The 20,741-nt window shown below is 59.7% G+C and overlaps 3 protein-coding genes across 3 annotated transcripts; all 3 read right to left on the bottom strand.

Moving 5' to 3' along the window:
* Positions 1–2,907: 2,907 nt before the first annotated feature.
* On the bottom strand, positions 2,908–7,134 carry LSCM1_02725 (uncharacterized protein; the record flags this gene model as incomplete). Its single annotated transcript, XM_067320301.1, has 1 exon — positions 2,908–7,134. One exon carries the CDS (start codon positions 7,132–7,134, stop codon positions 2,908–2,910), a length of 4,227 nt encoding a protein of 1,408 aa, XP_067175676.1.
* Positions 7,135–10,641: 3,507 nt separating this feature from the next.
* LSCM1_02724 (uncharacterized protein) lies at positions 10,642–15,048 on the bottom strand (the record flags this gene model as incomplete). Its single annotated transcript, XM_067320300.1, has 1 exon — positions 10,642–15,048. The coding sequence occupies one exon, from the start codon at positions 15,046–15,048 to the stop codon at positions 10,642–10,644; it is 4,407 nt and encodes a 1,468-aa protein (XP_067175675.1).
* A 1,332-nt stretch (positions 15,049–16,380) lies between these two features.
* Positions 16,381–16,986, bottom strand: LSCM1_02723 (uncharacterized protein; the record flags this gene model as incomplete). The annotated part of the gene is made up of 1 exon (XM_067320299.1): positions 16,381–16,986. One exon carries the CDS (start codon positions 16,984–16,986, stop codon positions 16,381–16,383), a length of 606 nt encoding a protein of 201 aa, XP_067175674.1.
* Positions 16,987–20,741: the final 3,755 nt, after the last annotated feature.

Genomic DNA, 20,741 nt, shown 5'->3' with positions numbered 1-20,741 from the left:
GCATGGGGGCCTAAAATGCTCATGCCGCGAGTGTTAGGGTACGGCGCGCGGGGGAGGGAAGAAAGAAGCAACACACCAACACACAGAGACACACACAAAGGGTGGGGGGACAGTGATCAAAGAATAAATCGCGCGGGTATAGACGCTTGAGGGGAGAGGAGACACCGTTAAACGAACGACGGCCAGAAACGGACGCTGAAAGGACGCGCAGTAGGAGCGAATACTTCATGTCATGCTACAAAAGCAATCGGGTTGAGCGTGCTCGCCACCATTTTCTCCCACTCCCTTTTTAGTCTGTGTGCAAGTGTGCGCGCGTGTCGGGTACCGTGGTTGAGGAGGCCTTTGCTCTGCATGTCTTCAGAACGCAGTGCAACGAACGGGGGTCGCAGGTTCATTTTTTCGGGGGGCGCACGACACATGGCCCGCTACATGCATAGGAGAGACGAGAGAACCTTATTGAGAAGAGAGAAAAAATGAGGAGGGGGGAGCACGCGCGTTGTGGCCAGAGGAAGCAGAATCGAGGCAGAGTCAGAGAGCGGGAGAGAGCAGAAAACAACAGAATCGAAGACTGCTGTTGTATCGTTCCGCTTTCTCTCGGCATATTTGAAAGGCACAATAAAAAGGAAAGAAAAGGGATGGCATAACGGGCGACTCAGGCATCAGCAGGCACAGAAGAGCGGAGTCAACGGCACGGCGTATTGAAATAAATGGCGTCCACGCGCGGCGATCGCCTCACCAGTGAAAAATTCTGCAATGAGCCTTTCGTTCTCTCGTCTTTGTCTGTCCATTCCCGCGCGCGCCGCCTTTTCCTCCGCCGCTTTGGCGGGGTTGGAGGGGTGCGGGGAGACGCTGCTCTCAGAACAGCGAAAGATGAGGCGCCGTCAAGTTCATATTCAGGCGTCTGTGCACCCCCATAGAAAGCGGTGTCGAGCTCCGATGCCACGCAGCAGCAGGACAAAAAAAGAAGGAACAGGCACGGCGCCACGGTAAGCGCGGTGTAGGGTGCACGCGCGCAGAAGACGAACTTCTGCCGTGGCAAGTTGAAAGAGGAGATGCAGCTCACTTAGTCGGAGCGATCGCGCCTTTCCCCTCGAGAAAACTGTGTTCGATGGCTAAGATTCTTCGGAGAGCGGAAAGGGCTGCGCACGCCAGCGCAGGAGGAGATCTATGATGCGCAGCGGCGCCAGTGATATTGAGTACATGCGTGCGGGCCAGGTGTGCGGCTCGGAGTGAAGTAGCGAGCAACGCGAGTGCTGGCGCGAACAGATCGATCCACTTTGGCGATGACGATCAGTCACCACAGCCTCCTCCTTTCGAGCACTCATCGGCTACCAGTGAAGAAAGGAGAAACACAAGCAAGGCGCACGTGCACATGCAGGAGCACTCGCACCCAAGTGAATAATTACGAAGAGGAAAACACACACACACACACACACACGCACAAGTTCGTGCACATGCCCTGCCAGATTTCAGCTAGATGAAACGAAACGGGAAGGAAGAGAAAGAAGAAGAGGCAGTTGTGCCGCACACGTAGCAGCAGTTCAGACCGTAAAAGAAAAGGGGATAGAGAGCCAACGCGAACGAGCAGCACACAAACACGAAAGGCAGAGGGATGAGAGAACATCTGAGTACATGTCAGCGCTGGCAGAGGAGAGCGCATACCGGAAGACAGGAGTCACAGAAGATGCACGCACACACACACAGACACGTATATATAAATACGTGAAAGATCCAGGAGCATGGCATACGTCGTATACCTTTGGGGCGTGGGCAGTAGGGAGAGGAGGACAGAGAGAGTACAGAGGGAGCGAATGAGGGAGGAGGGTGGAGAGAGTCAGAGAGACGGCGCGAAGAGGTTGAAATCAAGGCGGGGAAGCGAGGCCCCCCGACATCACAAGAGCAAAGAGGGGGACAGGAGGGGGGAGGCTATATGAAGCTGATCTAATACATATAAACATGCATATATATATATATACGTGCTGCGCGATTTTTTCATTTTCATCGAGTGCAGTGCTCAACGTAAAGGCATGTGAAGGCAGAGCAAAATATAAAAGAAAAAAAACGAAGCGGCTTGAGAGGGGAGTGCAACGAAGAGAGCACGCACGACTAAGCGGGCAGAGGAACTGCGAAGAATGGGTGCGGAAAGCAGCCTTGATGGCGTGCGACCTTCCACATCCTCACTTCTCCTTTTTGCTACCCTTTTCTCAACGAAAATCACCATGGCAACGAATGCCAACGTAAAACAAGCAAGCAAAACAAAAAAAACATGAACGCCCCCATGTGTGAAGGCGTCTTCCTCATATATATATATATACACGCACACACACAATCGTTCTCTGGGCCCGTCTCTTCGCTTCGCTTCTTTTTCTTGAAGAGAAACGCGCTCAGCGCCGAAGCAGTGGTAAGAAATGTCGAGAAGAACGCCCATTGGGCACACAGAAGGGGGAGGGGAGGGAAAGCGGAACGGACACAGAAAAAATGACATGGGCACGAAGCCAGTGTCCAAACAGCAGACAGGACGGCCGCAAGCGCGACATATTTACAAATATATATATATAGGTATATATGCGTCAACGAAAGCAGTAAACCAACCAACAGTGGCGCAGAGAGAGGGAGGAGGAGACGGTAGAGAAGAGAGACAGAGACCATAGCGCGCCACACATTCTATGGAGGCCCAAAACGTTCTGGGAGAGAAAGCGGGAGGGAGGGAGGGGTGAGCTCTGCAGAGTACTTCTATGGCGATGGTAGTATGAGATAAGGAGCTCGTCGACGTGAACTCTTCCCTCCCTCTCTCATCCCCACCCCCTCCCGCTGCATTTCCATCGATAGGGCAGCGGCGCGGACCCTCAAGAATTGTCCGTGGAAAAAAAGAAAGGAACGACCGCAGTCTTGCTGCGTGTTCGCCCGTCAACGGAGGCACTCCATTTGCGGTTGGGATGCAGAGTGAAACAGCATCCCGCCTGGGGTCGACACGACGCAGCCTGGCTGCACATCTGCAGAGATCTTCCACACCTTGACCTTCGCTCGCGCCGCATCGCGTGGCAGCGATGCGGCGGTGAGCGAGTCAGCCTCTGTGGGACGTATGAGCACAGCGACATGATCCTGCACCGGGCTCATGGCACCGCAAACAGCACTCTCTCCTTCGCCGACGCCCACCTCACCTCGCACGCGCAGGCACACACAGCAGTCTTCGCCGGTGTCACGCACTCCTGCGAGGCCATCCGCGGGGCACAGCTCGAGAAGAAACAAGTAGCCGTTTCTCTCGTCACCCGTACGTGACCGATGTTGCTGCTGCAGATGCGCGGCACCCGTCTCCATTGAATGGGCGCCGCGGGTAGCGGACCGAACGGTATGCGGCCCGTGCCACAGCGCCTCCGCGGCTACAACTGCCAGCGAAGGACGGCGCGCTACGATGGCAGGGGACCGAGATCCGATGACCGGAGAGACAGGCCCCGTGGTCGCCGCCGTCGTGGAGGTGGAGTGCAGCGCCGGTGGTGTTGAGGGGCTGTTTAAGGCCAACCCTGTGAAGGCATCCACCGGCACTTGTGGAGAAGCTGGGAGAGGATGTCCGACCGGCAAGGCTGCACCGGGCGAGACTGGGCGCGCCAGCTCAACTGCACCGCCGGTGCCAACAACAATCTGCGTGGTGCCGGGGAGCACCGCCAGCACGTGCACAGGGTAGCCAAGGGTGCAAGAAGTTACAGTCGTGTGCGTCACAACACGAAACACGCGTATGTCCGTCTTGATCCGCTGCGCCGGCGGTTGTAGGGCCTGACCCTCTGCCAGCTCCGTTGGCTCCTGCCACGCAATGGCAAATACCAGGCTCGGAGTTGGCGTGTGGCGACGGCAAGCGCTGCCCAGGGCACCAAACTTCGACGGTACGCCTGCTATGCCGAGCTCGTCATCGCTAGTGAGGGGGACGCGGGAGAAGGCGTCAGGGTCGTCGTCGTCGGTGTCCGAGAGGAGCATCTGCTTCTCTGCCGAAGACCTGACATGAAGCGACGGCATCAGAGACTCGTAGTCGCAAAGCATCCATGCAAAGCAGCGCACCGGCTGTGCCGCGTCACTCACGACGACTAGTGGTGTTGGTCCGTCACCGTGCTCATGCATGACACGGAAGCTGCCGCCGCCGCCATTGCGAGACGGAGTGCTGGCGGATGTGACGGTGAAAGGGGAGTAGGACGGCAATGGCGGCGACGGCGACGTGTCGGGCACACGAGGCAGTTGTGCTGTGCGGTAGACCAGCAGCCGTGTTTGCGTTCCAATCGCAAGGTAGCCTTGATTGCTCGTCACCTCAACATGATACACAGGCTCCCCAACGTTCACAGCATAGTGAAACTTCGGCTGCGGCGCAGGGATCGCAGGCACCGGCTGCGGCAGTGTTGGCGACCTCATTATTGGGGAAGCGCCGGCGAGCAGAACAGGTCGCCCAAAGCGGTGAATAGGCACACATGGGTTCAGCCTGGCTGGAAGAGTTGTCATGGCAAGATCGAGACGGAGGCTTGGATCACGAGGAGGGTCTGCCTCCCTAGCATCTTGTCGCTCTACCGCGGCCCCCGCCGATGTTGAGGGCGGCGCGGCGTTGGTGGCCACACTAGACAAGAAACTTGTGTGGCGCAGGTCGTAGCGAGCCACGTGGCCGGACTGATCCCCGACGTACAACCAGTGATCCATGATACGCACCACGGAAACGGTGCTGTCTCGTATGCTGGGCGATCCGCGCAGCGTTGCAGTCCCCGGGCTGACCGCCGAGAGCCCATCGCCGCCACCAACACGATCCGAACGTCGTAGGATACCTTCGTGTGTTAGCTTAACTGTATGTGAGCTGTGGGCATGCGCTTGCGTTGCGTCGAGAGTCACTGGTATGGCATCAGTGGCTGTCGATGGACACTTGCTGTAGCCGTACACAAAAACGTCACCTGCCCTTGAGCCGATCGCCGCGTAGGCGACTACTGGCGGCGGCGCCTCGGGGGTGCCAACTGTGATCGAGGATGCTTCCCAGTGCGCGAGCGACAGCCGCTCCGTCGTGGAGACGGCAGTCACTTCAAGCCCCTCGCTGCACAGCACCCACGCCGGTAGCCCGCGCTCAGGGGGAAAAAGTCGAAACGGGTGCGTCTTGCCCACGCACCACACTTCCGTCGGCTGCGCCACCAGTATGCCAAAGCAGCCCCAATAAAGAGGACGGCATCGCATATCCGTCGATACCTCTCCAGCGGTCAGCGCTCGAATGAATTGAAATGTGTCGCGAATGCTACGCTGAGGCTGCTGCGCCTGACTATGCGTGCGCGAGTGATGGGCGCCTGAGCCGTCGCGATGACGGCGACTCCCACCACGGTTGTGCGCTATTGGAAACGCCGTGGTGAGCATCCCCTCGACTGGGGAAACTGCGGGCCGGCGGATAGACGAGGAGCTCAGCAGAGTGTCCCCTGACGCCGCCGCAGATGGGCCTGTTACAGATGCGCTGCGAATCGAGTTGTCAGCGTGTCGCACGGGTGTGAACAGGTACTGCGGCGTCGCAAGTTGGCGCGATGTGGTGAAAGAAGAGAGGGCCGAATGAGCGGCGCCGCGGCGGCGGACGGTTTGTGACCGCATGGAGGAGGCGCCGCTAGTTGCGCGCGCTCGCCCGGGCCCTGACGACGATCGCACCGGAGTTGGCGAACCCGCCGAGGATGACGCCACGGGGGTGGCACAGTTCGCCTCCATAGCGTGGCTGACAGGGGTGGACACAAGCGGCATGGGGGTCTTATCCTCCTCGTCATCAGCATCGTCTTCGTTGGCGCAGGGCGGAACAGGGAACACGAGAGAGCGACGCGCCGGCACTGGTGGCGGTGGGGTGTCAAAGCTCACGTGCTGCGCTGTACTACTTGGCAAGCGCAGCGGCGTGGTGACACCGTCAAGACGGTCCAACTCACCCACTCCAGATAAGGCGCTGGGGGATCGGCGCGGGGTGGAGAAGGATGCATCGGCAGCCCCCATGGCCGCAGAAGGGTCGCTGTGCGTCGACCACGGAGTATGTGAGCAAGCGGAAGCTGCTACGACACCGGCTACGGCGAAGGAGTGCTGCGCTTGCTGCACTGCGCCCCGCGTACTCGCACCGATGCCTTGCTCACCGGCTGAAAATCCAAGCACAACCGCACCGCAATCCTCGCTAGCATCGCGTCTTGTTTTGTGCTCACCACGCGTCAACGGGGGGCGTAGCAACTTTTTCGCCGGCCGCGGCCAAACTGGGGGTGCCCGCTGAAAGTATGCGAACGGCGTCGCAGCGCTTGGGAGAGTCGCCTCTTTATCAGCCGTGCTTTCAGGTCCCACATCGTCTGCCGTTGCACCGCTTCGGGGCACGTGCCGTGACGGCTGCCACAAATACGCGCCGGGTGCGGGGTCTTCTCTGCAGCCCTTCTCCTCTGTCAGCGCAGCGGCCGCTCGTCCCTCTTCACTTCTCAGTGTGCTGGTCCACTCTTCAGACGCCACTGCACTATGCAAAACGGAAGCCGTTTCTTGTTGCCCTTCATGGGCAAGTGTGTGCGAAGAAGCGGCGTGGTCAGCGAAGTCTGTGCGGCGCTGCGTCGTTGCTGTCACTGCGCCGGCATCCGGCGTCGCTCGCAGGCTTGCCCGATTCATTCGCGTTGGTGTGCGGATTGGAAAGGACAAAACGCTCGACGGCCGCCCCGTCTCGGACCCGCTTAGCAGCGCACTTGTGAGGAAGCGCTGGTAGCGATCGTGATCGTAGGACGTACTGTGATGCGGCGTATGCTGCTGAGGCGATCGGCCGAGAGATGAGCGGTGAACGGGCGTGAGCTGCTGCGAGAGGGTTGCCGTTGTTGCTGTCGAGGAGGCTGCAGCAACCGACCGCGAGGCGGGCGAGGCCAGTGTGTCGCGCGGGCACATGGATGGCGACGGCATTTGTCCGGGATGTGGTGAGGGTGTGTACGCCGCAGGAGCAGCAATGTGAAGGGACGAAAAGGCCCACTTGTTTGCGATCCCTACGTAACGCGCATTCGCGCCATCGTGGCACTCGAAAACGTCCTCGGTCATGCTGCCTGCTCCTCCACACGCATCATCGTCGCCCGCCGCAGGAGCTGCAGCGCCGCACGGCGTAAGGATCCGACCCGCTGAGACGTCTGTGACACGAAACATCTGTGATGAACTGCTCTTCTCTCCTTCTTCGCTCTGCTGTGCGGCGCAGGTGGTGGCGCGAATGCGGCAAAGGCCAAGCAGAGTGAGCGCCCTACTAAAACAGGGGAAGGAGAAGCAAGGGTGTCCTCGACGATTGCGTGCTCGGCAGCAGGGTTGCACGAAGGACAAGCAACCAACAATGTCACAGAGTGAGGAGTTAGGAGCAGGTGGCGGGCAAAGCCCGCACGCGCTGGGGAGCACGTGCACGAAGTAAAGGATGAAGGATCGAGCTGAGAAATTTGCAGTGAGATGCGCACCAAAAACAGCACCGAAACAAAGAGAAGGGAAAAATGGGCGAACAAACGCCGAGAGAACCCATGCGAAGGGAAGCGGAAAAAAAAACCCAACGCGAAAACAAAAACAGAAAGGCAAAGAAAAGACTCTATGAGAATGGGGGAGGGAAGAGGGACCTTTTAGCGCCCGCTGTGCTTGTCCGTCTTGCCGTGTGAAATTTCGACAGAAATACAAATATGTGTACAGAGAAACGGGAGCGTGGGGGTGGGATTGCGATGCCGCCGTTCGCACATATGTTTTCGTTCCTGTAGTTTGTGTGTGTGTGTGTGAAGAGAAGCGAATCTGCCCAAAGGCGGCAGAGGCAAAAACGCGCGGGGGGACGTGGTAACTGAAGAAAAGGGAGCGAGATGATGAATGCCTGCCACCCAACGGCCCGGCGGGGATTGGGAGTGTGTGGAAGAGAGCGCTGCCTGGTATCGGTGCTGCCCTCCGTTCCGGCCACCCTGCTGATATGTCCCTACCAAGCGACGTTCCAGCTAGGCAGCCAAGTGCGTCGATCGAGGAGACGAGCACACAGAGCCGCTGAGGAGAAAACTAAACAGAAATGAGGAAGAGGAGTGAAAGGATATTACATGAATACCTGCCGCGCCTCTTGAATGTATGCTTGAAGGGGGCGAGGTGAGGCTCTGTTAGCCGCCCGCCAGAAGAACGCAGTTGCCGTCACGCCCAAGGAGAGGAGGTGAAGAGCAAAAGATGAGAGATGCGAGCCGTTCTGTACATCGTGGGCCGAAAAGGAGTCATTGAAAGGGCAAAATCGGGCGCCAAGGTGGGTAAGTCCTCGGCAGCCTCTATTCCAAGAAGCCGAAATCGGCGCAGGTACACGCAGGGGCCAGAGGATGCGCGGGGCACTTCCACTCCCACCACGAATAGGACGCGGCACCCCGTACAGGATGTGTGCCTCCACAGTCCGTTACTGCCCACGTACGACACGAGTGCGCAACCTCTCAGATCTCGGCCGACCTATTCGGTCGCGCCTTGTCCGACCCTTCCCCTGCCTGCTCGGCCGGCAGTGCGTCACTTGCCCAGTTGCGACACGTATCGACGAGAGAGAGGGGGGAGAGTGTCCACGCCGACTGCGGCCATCGCACGCACACGTGCGCGTATCGGCGGATCATCGGATGGGGACGAAATCAAAAAGTGGCAAAAACTCGTTCGCCGTTGAAATGTGTGCGTGTGTGTGCGACAGTTTGCTCCCGTCGCATGACGCGAGGGCAACCGTTAAATTGATGCGAAGAAAAAAAAGGAAAAAGATGTGTCCCAAATGGCCCGCCTGCCGGCCATACTGTCCGACTGGAGCCGCTCTGCCGAGCTGCCCTGCGAGGGGGACGCAACGGAGGCTCACTCGGAGTGGGGGCATCGCTTTCAGAGCCGTGGGGCCGCTCGCCGCCGACAGCGAGGCTACACGCTCGCCCCCCACTCACCACCACCACTTCACGCACTCCGGAAAGCCCGGGCGTGCTACCCACGAGAAGGTGCGTGCAGGAGCTGAGAGGGATCGCGCCGCGAAGGGAGCCCCAGCCTTCGGGTAGCTGCATATGTTTCATCCGATTGAATTCGGCTCGGCCACGCTTGCCGCCGGAAGGGCACGGGCAATGGGCCGCTGCGCCGTGCAGCCCCGCCATGATCCTTTGGGACTCTTTCACATGACGACGGCAAAGGCCAATGAGAGGGAGTCGCGAGCGCACCCGCGCCGCAGCCCACGGCGCCCAGGCAGAGGCGATACCCGCGTGCCTCCCCCTCTTTTCATATTCGCGTCACCGCTACGGGGCGGACTCGTGAGCGCGCGCTAAGCTAAGGGCTTTGCAAAGCAGCGGTGCACATGATCAAGGAGACGCTGTGCCCCTTGCCGTTGCTCGCTACGGCCATGGAGGTGAGCGGGGGGAGGGAGTACTGCCATGACGATCAGCAACGGTCGCCTCACACAAAGAACACAAGCGCCCTCAGCGCCCCGTAGTACGCCGCGCACGGGTGGTGTCGCTTCCTCTGCAAAGAGTGGGGCAGTAGCCCTCCCTCCCTTCCATTCTCCCCAGCGCCCCTTCCACACCTCTTTTCCTTCGATTCGTTCGTAAAGCTAGCATGCGCTGGCGAAGTTGGAGAGAGCTATATGCCCATGCATAACTTGTTGGCGGTGCAGCCTGTGAGGAAGAAGAGCAGGGCAAGAAGGAGGAGTACAGATGGCGAGGGCGCCAGGACGAGCGCGGCGCGCTTTACCCCTCAGCACGGCAGAAACTGGGTCTGCGTCCGCCCGAGGCTGTACCTGATTTCCTAACGCTATTTGATCCCCATACCCGTCAGACATACGCCCCCTCTCCCCCTCCCCTCCGTAATTCATGACAGCACGGACCACATTTGAGAGGTAAGAACATGAGACATGTACTGTGGGCGAGAGATATCGAGACCTCGTTGGCAAGCGCGCGCACCTAGGCAAGAGATACAAGTCCTCACATTGCGATTGGCCGCAAAGGCCAAGTGCTATCCCTCTGTCGGCGCCACGCCTCTGCGCTTTTTACTGTACTGCTTTTCCTTTCTCTTCAGCCGCATGTGCAGGTATACGCCTGCACAGCTGCAGCTTCTCGTTTCCCTGTCTCTGTCGTTGTCTCGGTCTCTGTCCCTCTTGCTCGCCGGTCCTTCCTTCATTCTCCCACTAACAGTGTGCTTAGCGCACGTGCGGTGAGGCCGGCGGGCTTGGCGAAGGGCGCCACGTCAGAAGCGTCGTGCGCGAGAAGAAACACGCCAATGGAGGGAGAAGAAAGACCAACGCAACCGCCCACGTGTGCACAAAGATGAGGGGAGAGCGAGAGGGGAGACGTACTGAGCCCCTTCGCTGAGAGGCCCAGCCAAGCAAATACACACACGAAGCCAAAGAAAAAGGAAAGAGGGGATACACATCTGACTGATTTCGTACGTTACAGCGGTGAAAGAGCACGGCTGCCATGTCGCCGTTGGTATCGCTTTCCGCTCGTTGTTGAGACAACGCTGTACATCGGCGTGAAGATCGATCATCGCGAGACCAGGACAAATAGGATTCTAGCGAGGCGCCGAGAAAGGGCGAGGAGGCGAATTGACGCGCAAAGTCCCTCCATCCACTAGAAGAGCTGTGCACGGCTTTCATTCCCACTCAGCGGCACGCGCAGAGGAGCAGGCAGTAGGGTGAGACGCAGACAAAGCCGCGGCCTACGCCGCGTCGTCGTCGTCGCTGTCGTTGAGGTTCCACGTATCGATTCCGCGGCGGTTGACCTTGCATTGCCGCGATGGCAGCGGTGGCACCAGCGAGTACTTCTCCATAAGCATCTGCCTCTGCAGCCTTGCGGAGTCGGCGGGGAGGGGTAGCGTGAAGAGCGCATCGCCACCTGGGCGCGTGCTACTAAGTGGGGCGAGGCGGTGCGGAGGGAAGCGCTGCACGTCACCCTCCTTCTTCGGTGCCGTGCGCGTGAGAGATCGGTTTCGCAGCGACTCGGGACACAGCATCTTCGGCTGCGCCGCGTGCCCTGCCTCATCAGCAAACCGCGCGCTGCGCCCCTCCTTCGCGAGAACCAGTGCGGCGGGGAAGGGAGGGGAAGAGTCAGTGGCGCAAGAAACCGGCGCCGCAGAAGAAGCGGGAAGCTTTGCCTTGGCGAGGGCCGGTGCGCTATCGTGCGCCGTTGCTGTCAGCATGACGCTCAACTCTGGCGAGGGCAACAGAGTCAATGCTTTTGCAGCCGGGCTGCTGGAACTGCCGGGAAGCGGCGCGGCTGCCGCTGTGCCTGGGCTCCCTCGCCGATCCGCAGCAGGCGACGGGTTCGCACCAAGAAGATGCCCTTCGGTGGAGGGAACGACGTCGCCGGAGAGGGGGCCCCCTAAGGACGGCAACGTGGCTGCCCGGGCCACTGTCGAGCTATTTGCGATGCCGAGCGATGGAAAGCCGGACCTTGCACTAGCACTGTCACTGCCCGTCACCGCCGTATCAGGAAAAAATCGATTCGAAGTGTGGCGCCGCTGCAGAGTCACAGAGCGCACGCGCAGCATAGAGGCAGCCTCGTCCGCCGGCTGGAACACGCGAGGTGGACTGGAAAGGTAGCGGTTCACCGGTGCACCATTGTCACCGCTGCAACCAGCAGCACTCGCACCAGCAGCAGCCTTCGCAGGAGCGACAGAGTCGGCACTTCCTTGCTGCGGCACAACGTGATGATACGACTTCGAAAGCGGAAGGGGTGCCACTGTTGTGTAATAGATGGGATCACTGCGTGCGTGGCCGTGCCGGTGGCACGCCTGCCACCCCTCTCGCACCACCGCGTCCTCGTCCGAGAGGGGAATCGCCATGGGGACAAGATAGATGGGGTGGAGTGCGCCGATCGCCACCTCGGTCGACGCGACCGAGGAGCTTTCAGACGTGTCAGACTTGGAGATGATCCTCATTGGCGCTGGGTACAAAATGCGTGTCATGGGCAGCAGCGACCTTTGTGTGTCCGCCCCTGCTTGCATAGCCACCCTCGCATCACCAGCAGCGTCTACAGCCTGCAGCACGTTGCGGCCGGTTTCATCGCCGACGTAGTAGTCACCGCTTCCATGGTCCTGAAAGAGATACACAGGCCCAGCACGCTGGCCTAACGGACGGCCCAGCTGCACACCACGGCAGTACTCCATAACCGCCACAAACGGTGTGATGCGATGCTCCATCGCTGGCGGCCCCGCTTCCTCGCCGCTGCCCCCGCCTTCCTTGCGCGCTCGCGCCGACGATAGCGCGGACGGCGCCGGAGAGGCTGTAGACCCGCCCAGCGCCGAGAACATTATGGCTTCGCCGGCCTCCTTGCCATCAGGGTTTCGCGCCCTCGCCATGCCAATCGGAACGTGCATCAGCTGCCCACGTGCGTCGCCCTTGTAAGCGCCTCTCTGCAGCTGCTGCTGATCGTTCGCGTCCAGGAGGGTGTCATTCAAGTACGGTGAGCTCCACAACTGGCCCACCCGAGTCGAGGTGCCGCTGGCGCGGAGCACTCCCTCTGACCCCTCCTCAGCGATCCTCCATGCCATTCCCCTCGGAAGCGAGTCGGAAGAGCTGCGCACCAGATAAGATGCGAGGTGTAAGTCGAGTAATCGCTGAATCTCGGCAATGCGCTGTGACGTCCGACTCAGCCGCGTCTGCGTTCGCGTGTTCAGCTGCTGCAGTGCAAGAGCCCTCAACGCCTCCTGTGGGGAGGAGAACTGCAGGCTCGCTCCCTCTCGCTCGGCGCCTGCACTCCCCTTTGCCCCAGTGGCAGCGGGGGCGCCCCTCTGAAGGTTCTGTGATAGCGATGCCTGAGCCACCTCAAGTCGCTTTTGATCACATGCGCGGCGCATGCGCAGGCCTGCCAGCTCGCGCAGCAAGTCTGCAGCCGTTCTCCCGTCTGCTCCGCGGACAGGCGCCGTGCGCCACTCATCCTGGAACCGCCGATATGCTGCAAAGCGCCCAGACGAGCTCTCCTCGTCCGCGCCACCATCGCGGAAGTGGTAAAAGGGGCAGTTGCCCTTCTCATCGGATAGGGGGGGCGGTGAGCTGCGTCCGTGATGATTCCTGTCGTCAAGCCCGCTTGATGCAGTGGTGCTTTCACCCTTCCACCGTACATGATGGTCGCCGCCGGCAGCACGCACCGTGGGTTGAACGAGCTGCATCACCCGCGTCGCGCGAATCCTAGCGGCGACCTCTTGCAGTCTACCAAAGGCCCTCTGTGCGTGTGAAATGACCGGATTCGAGCTCCAGTAGGGGAGACCGAGGTCGGCGCGGTAGTAGTTGACCTCCTCGGCAGAGCTGGTAGGGTCGAGGGGCAACATGTGCGTCACTTTTCTTCTGCCGGCCCTTCCCAGTCGATGGTCCATGGCGGCCATAGCTGCAGCCTGTTCCTGCGCCTGAAGCGCCACGCCTGGCTTCAGCCGCCACTTCCTCCTGCGAAGCAAGTGCAACATCGTCGGCTCCGGGTCTGACTCCCCGTGGGAAGGTAACGAGAGATGTGGTGTGGGTGGCGGCGAGGCCGCCATAGAGGATGCAGAAGGCCGCTCTTGCGACGCCGCAGGGGCGGCGCCAGGAGCGAAGAAGGACGCCACCTCCTCAGCCGCCGCAACCGGCAGCGCGCCACCGAACAGGATGTCTGCCATGCTCTGCGCTTGCACGTCACTGGCCACCACCGACAATGTCTGCAGAGCCTGCTCCGCGAACGTGTTCAGGAAGTCGAGAAGTGCGTCGTTGCGACTCTGCACGACCATGAGGGCGCGCTGAATCAGCTGCATCTGGCCTGCGTGCTCTCGTTGCATGGCTTGAACCATGTGCCGCACCTCGTCCAGTTCGACCTGAAACCTGTGTTTGATCGGCTCTAGGGCGAGGTGAAGCAGCCATTGGAAGCCATTCGCCTTCGCCCTCTCGCGTGAGAGCGCTGCAAGGACCAAGGGATGATGGAGGTGAGCAGTCGGGCTGCCGTCGAGATAATAGACCTCCGATCTGCTGCGAGTTCGCATGCGAACCGGCCGGCAGGAGCGCGGCGCGCTCCGACGCGCCGAGTCATCCATCACATTGGCAAAGCGCTCTGTCCAGGCGCCATCCTCGCCATTGAGGATGCGGATATACTCCTCATAATCAAAGATCGCGTCAACGCTATCGGTCTCGGGCGTTCTCAGCACTTCCAACATCACGGTGTTCTCCACCGCAACCACGCGTGGCAACGCTGACGTCGGCGCGTCAGAGGGAGGGCTACCCGGGAAGGTGATGCGGACATTGCGGCACTTGCGTCTTCGGCGTGGAATCGTGGACCACCCCTTACCATCGACCGGTGCACTTCGCGCAGCGCCCCCCGTAGCCGTGCTGTGGAGGAAAGGGTTCATGCGTGCATGCGCGTCAGCCTCACGACCCTCCCCGGCAAGGCTGCTCTGAGTTGAGAGACGACGATGGGCGAAGTCGTCATCTGCGTCTGTGTCCTCGTCTGATGAGCCGCACGTCGGGAGCGGCGTGTTCGACAGAAGCGCCAGTTCCAAACCTGACTGTCGCCCGGTCAGCTCGCTCTGTCCGGTAGAGGCATTTGTGTTGACGCAGAGCGGCTGCGATGGCAACTCCATCGTGTGAATAAACGGCGCCGCTTTGGTGCCAAGGGCGGGTGCGACACTTGTCGAGTACGCTCGTCGAGTGCGAAGCTGTCGCTGAAGATCGTCGATGCGGCAGCGTAGCATCAGAACCTCCCTAAAATAGCTATGCAGCATGTAGTCGTGCGCCTTCTTGAGATCCGACAGCACCTCCTGCACCTCCTCGACACTTTTATCGGCGTCGTCTGCAGCGACCTTCAACTCGGCATTTTCTTCCTCGAGATCGATACACCGGCGCTCCAAAGCGCGCATGTCCGATGCCGGAAGTGCCACTTGGAAAGCGTTCTCCAGAATGCTATCCAGCAGTGCACGGCAAACCTGCTCCGGAGACTCTCCCAGTTCCGTAGGCACGGGCACGACCATGCTTTCGTAGCTCTTCCGGAGAAGACTGCCCAGAACGCGCTGAACGTCGCTTTGCACCTGCGGATGGACGCGATGCAGCGTGAGCAGCGACCGGATGTCACGCGCCGCGCTCTCCACGCATAACGCGAAGGCGCCCATTTATCGCAGGAGGGCCCTTCGGGAGTCAGGGGGGGAAGTTTTGAATGACAGTCCCCCGTGTGTGCGCAGTCGCCCTGTCGAGAAGCCGTCACTCGCCAGGGTTTAGGTAAGATGGAAACAGGGAAAAAAAGAAACGGAAAGACCGTGCGAAGCGGAGCCCTGCAGAAGCGGGGGCTCAGGGGCCACAACGGGCGGGCGCCGCGGCAAAGATGAGTCACCGAGGAGCTCGAACGCCGAGCAGCCCTTGTTGTTCCTGATTGTGTGTCTGTTGATAGACTCGCTGCGATTTGTGGAGCGGGAGACGGGGCGGAGGCGGAGCCACGTGGCGGGCAGGCCCCCTGCCTGGTGAAGCGAATCGCCTGGTTACTGAATGTGCCCTGTGTGTGGAGCAGCAGAAGACGTAAGATCACGTGTCCATCATGGCAGAGAGGTGAGATAAAGAGGGGAAGGGGCAGGCGGTGAGTGGACCCACATGGGAAAAGGTCAACCCCGAAAGTGCCTGCGCACAGCGCGCGCGAGAGAAAGAGAGAGAAGTCTGCGGAGAGGAGCTCCGCATACAAAACGAGGCACATATCAGCGTGGTCTGCCGGGGAGGAAGGAAGAGATAACGCTTACCGTTTGCATGTGGCGCGCCGAAGAAGACGCAAGCAGCACGAGGGCACCGTGCCTGCGACGCTACGTTGCCCCGTCTCATCCTTCGAAGGCAAGCTTTAGAAAGAAAGAGAGGTAAGCAGCGAGAGGAGATTCCTCGCTTACATATTACAGCAAAGAGAGGAGCTTGCCGCGATACACTTCATCCGTATCGCTCAGCCCAAACTAAGCGGTGCATCGAGACCCCTCGCAGGTTGCGTGCAGGGTCGACTCGCTCCTCTGTGCCTTTTGGGTGGTTCAAAAACGCGTACGGGGGCCGCAAGTGCTTGTGAGGCGTCTCAGCACGCACCGAGTCGCCACCTTGTGTAATGAGAGTGACGTTCGTGGGTGGCTGGCCGTTCACTTCGCTCCTGCGGAAGCTGATCTTTTGGTCATGAGGCGCGTACGCACAAGAGGCTCTCCCCACGCGTGCCTCAAGCACAGCAGCGCCGTAGCCCTCAGCATCTCCACTGAAGGTATCAGCAGGCGCGCTTCAAAGGCGCTGGGCCTCTGATGCACGCGCATGCGTGCAAGTCACTGATGAAGCACACTGCACTGCTTCGCCTATCGGGAGGACCGGAGTGCGACGAAAATGCCGAGTAGCATGGAAGAAGATGGCCACCTACGCAACCTCCCTCGCTCTAGCTTCCGCCCTTCGTACCCTTTCTCGTGTGCTCGGTAGCTCGAACACGCGGCTGCCTCTCACATCTTGGACACCTGTGCCCGCCGCCACATCTCCAGGCCCTTCTCAAACGTACCCTCCGTCATTCCGCCGGGGCAGTAATAGGACGTCACACCAATGCGGGACACGTGGTGCACGTTGTCGGTTTGGTTATCAAAGAAGAGCATCTGCGCGTACTCGGACACGCTCGGGTCGATATTCTTCACTTTCTGTAGAATCGCCTCGTGGTGGCTCGCCTTGTTTCCCTTGTAGATCTCGATGCGGTCGCCAAAGAGGGTGTGCATAGGGACCGTCTTTCCGGCACAGTCGGTGAAGGTGAACTTCTCCAAGAGCTCCCAGGCCCACTTGGGGACATCGCAGGTGGAGGAAACGGCGAGGTACGTGCGCGCCCACATCGGGTCCGTTGCAAGTGTCTGCAAGATGTCACGGGACTTGCCGATGAGGCAAACCTCGGTGCCCGCCTTGTCGATCATGATGCTGGGGTTCTGCTTATGCGGCTTGAAGGGGGCGCCTCCCCATAGCTGGTACATCTCCGGCGTCCAGAGAGTGCCGTCGAGGTCGAAGACGATCACGCGCGGCAACATTGTGGCAGCCTCAGCGCCGGGCTTCGCCGTCATACTGCTCATGAAGAGCCCTTACACGAATGCCAGTGACGAGAGAAACACAAGGAAGCAGGCACCTGCCTGTGTGCGTGTGTGTGGGTGTGGGTGTGGGTGTTCTTCAGGGCGGGGGAGAGGAGTCGAGGCGCGGTAAAAGTGAGCCGATCCGCACGCGTGCCATACCCGCACCACAACGCGGTTCCGCATGGCGCGCATTGGCGCATCGTTTTAATGGATGCGAGCAAAGGCTGCAGCTCCGCATAGGTGTTTCCCTTCTTGACGATTTCCTTCTCCCTTATCGGGGTCAGACGCGCGCACAGCCCGGCAGGTACAGCGCGTCAGCGGAGAAGGCAATGGTTCACACCCCTGCTGCGGCTTCAACTGCCCTCCATTCGATGTCCCTTTAGCGCACTATGGCGCCCATTCACTCGCACAACAACGCACTAAGCCTCCTCCAAGGACGAAAAACAAAGACCATTCGAAATGCCACTGTGGAGGTACCGCTGGTCAGCCCCCCCTCAGTGGACGAAGAAGTAGCCGTACGCGTTCTGCGGCGGCTCCATCGCCGAAGGCAGGTCCTCTTCAAGCAGGTTAAACCGCCTCGCCGCCTCCGCGAGAGCCGAGAAGAGACGAAAAGGGTCATAAACGGCGTGGAGCCGGAGCAGACGAGCGTGCAGCACCGCCGTGTGTGAAGGCAGAGCCGCTGTGCGCTGATTCGGGCTGTGTAAGCCTCTTTCATCTCGAACGACTGCAACTGCCGAGTCGCCTCTTGGGGTGAGAAGCATGAGCGCCCGGCCAACATCAGAGCAAAGGCTCACGTACCTACCCCTATCTCTGGGCTGTGAGCCGTGCTACTCAGACAACAGCGCTTCTTCTGTCCGCATCTCCTCTCTCACTGGCGCTACCGCGCCTTCACTACAGCCTCCACTACCCGTAACACTTTTGGGTGTGTATTCGGCCGCCACAGTGCCAGTTCCTCGGCGAATAGGTAACGAAAAGCGGAGAAGCCACTTCTCACAAGAGACCTGAAGTGCATCAAGCCTCAGCACCGCCTGCAGTCTCACCTCTACTTCCGGGCGGCGGAGAGCATGTTCTTGCTGGAGGGGTGGCACTAGCGCCGGCACGATCGTCCACAGTTGGTGGCCAACCGCCGCTACCACGTCATGAGACGGCGATAGCAGGTAAAAAAAAAAAGACAGATTGGCCCTCCCTTCGTCAAGTCCTCGACGCTGCGGCGTTGCAGCCACTGCGCACCGCTGCAGCACATCGAGGAGGACTAGGTGATCCATTCGCATCCGCAAAAGGACCGTACAGTTGATGGTCCTTGCACCGCTCGATGCACTCTGTCATGTCGAAGCTGCTCTTTCGGACGCCTGGCTGCGCCACTGTCAAGCAGCAACGTGCCGCTGCACTACAACATGACACCTCAGCACATATGCACACCGCCCGCCCCGAAAGAGTCGTGGACGCAGAGTAAGAAGGCAATGGAAGCGGTGAAGCGATTCTGCACTCCTCAGAGGAACTCTGCGGTGGCGCCTCGAGAGCGGCGAGGCCGAATCCATAGCGCCTCGCCAGCCTCGCTATCCCTCCCTTTTCAGACGAAGCCGCGAAGTGCGCCCACGCCGTAGAAGTTGCCGCGAGATGACATTTTGTGGAGCCAGCTTACTCGATGCCGACGACGACAGCGATGCCTGCGCCACGGCTCTTTCCGAGACGTCGCGCACCACATGGGCACGCTCGAGGCGGGGCATGGCGTCAAAAGCACACGCGCCTCCCTTTTTTTTGAGCACTGTGTGCCTCGTTCAGAGGAGCCTCTCAGAGGGGGACTCGACATCCCGTTACATGACATATCAATACATCGCCTGCCGCTGTTCTGGAGGCGAAAGGGAAGCCGAGTCTTGATCATCAGCAAACGAGCACGACTCGTGGGTCATGGTGATGCGATTTCTATCTCGTCTCCTCCGAATCCGGCAGGCATCAGGGCTTGAAAGAGACGTCGACGCTGCACCGAAGCGCCTCAGGGAGGCTTCAGCGTGCTACAGTCGTCCGCAGGCTCGAACGCCGAAAAGAGCTGCCTCTGTGTCCGCCATGACTCACTAAAAGTGTCTGGGACCCACTCCTGCATCCGCAGCGAAGGATTGGCCGCGTGATGCACAGCACAGACAGTCTTCATAGGCACCACAAAGAGGGGAGAAAGCCAAGAAAGATGAGGCGATACAGCTCGCCATTATATGTGCCTTCGCGGAAGATCAGAGATGCGATACGGAAGGCAGCCGCAGCAGCCCTCCCACACACACACACAAGCGTCACAGCGCTCAGCAATAGGCAAAATGGTAGTAGAAACGAAAAGCATATGGTATCTGATATGAGCTGGTAAATATGTGTGTGTGCGTGTGTGTGTGTGTGTATGTGTGTGTGCATCTATGCGGTATCACATGCTGCTGTACCTCTTTAGGCACAGGCGCCTGCGATCACGAGGGTGCCGCGTAGTTGGTTCGGCAGAGGGGAGAGAGAAAGAGAACGCAGATGAAAAGAAAAGTTGACCAACGGCGAGGAAGTCGCGCGCGCACCCATCTGCTCTATGCCTCTGCACGAGCAGTTTATCGTGCCAGGGGAGTGGAGAGGTTGGGGGGAGTGGAGGGTACACGTGGCAGAGGGCGGCCACAAGAGGGAGCTGCATAGCAGCACTGAAGACGACTGAGAAAGGGCGAAGCATGACGACTCCGTCGAAGTGTTGAAGACACTGGCGAGGGCGAGCACGCGTGAGGTGCGAGGCGCGAGAATATGAACGCAGAAGGCGTGGCACGAGGTAGACGCCCGCAGCCGCCGGAAAACGCTCAGAAAACAAACGCTTTGCCGAGGTACTAGACGTTGCCCGCAGATAATGGGTCGGCATGAACCGGCACAGGGATGAGGAGCGGGGGGAGGGAGGGGGGCTGCTCCAGGGTACCTCGAATCCAGCGACGCCGTCACTCGATTTACCGCCCACCCACCCACCCAACCCCTCACCTCTCAAAAGCGGGGAGCCTTTGCGAGATCATCGCCGACGCGCTCTTGCCTCTGTTGGGAGTCTCCTTGGCCTTCGGTGCTGTATCGCCTTCGCGTGTGTGTCTCATTGCCGCTGAGAATCAAGAAACGTCCGTCGGCACGCCGACCATGTGTGCGCGCTTGGCGACAACACAAAAGCGAATGTACCTGACACCCTCCGGGTCACGCAGCGTCACCACCACCGCTGGGCATGCATGCATACTTCCACGATGACCGAAACATACATCAGTACCTGCCTCTACATCTGCGCGTCTTTGCCTCTTCTTCTTCCCTCAAGGCTGCATCATTGCCAAAACTTCAGAAGCACGCACGCGCAGCGCCGGCCCTCTCACCGACTTCGTCTACGCAGCACCGAGCATATGCGGGGTGTGAGCGGGCGCAGCCTGCGTTCCACCGGGGGGGAAGGAGGCGCCCATCGGACGCTTGGCAGAGAATGAAGACATGCGGAAGCAAAAAGACGTCACAAAAGAAGCGGAGGTCCAGCGGGGTCAGCGCAGACAGCTGCGCAGAAGAGATTCACGCGCGCAGCAACGAATACGAAATGGCACTGACGTACCGCAAACAAACAAAGAAACATGCGCACGCATGCACATTTTCTTTTTTCTCTTTAAATGAGAAGCAAAAATTTGATCCGTAAAACAAATGCGATCAAAGGGCGTGTACGCGTGTACGTTAGCGCAGGCACAGTTTTGTCCTGGACACGGACAATGCCTCACGTCGACGCAGACACGTAA

Source organism: Leishmania martiniquensis, chromosome 33 (assembly GCF_017916325.1).
Source record: "Leishmania martiniquensis isolate LSCM1 chromosome 33, whole genome shotgun sequence".
NCBI classification, from domain to species: Eukaryota; Euglenozoa; class Kinetoplastea; order Trypanosomatida; family Trypanosomatidae; genus Leishmania; species Leishmania martiniquensis.
This window is presented reverse-complemented; position numbering and strand designations above follow the sequence as displayed.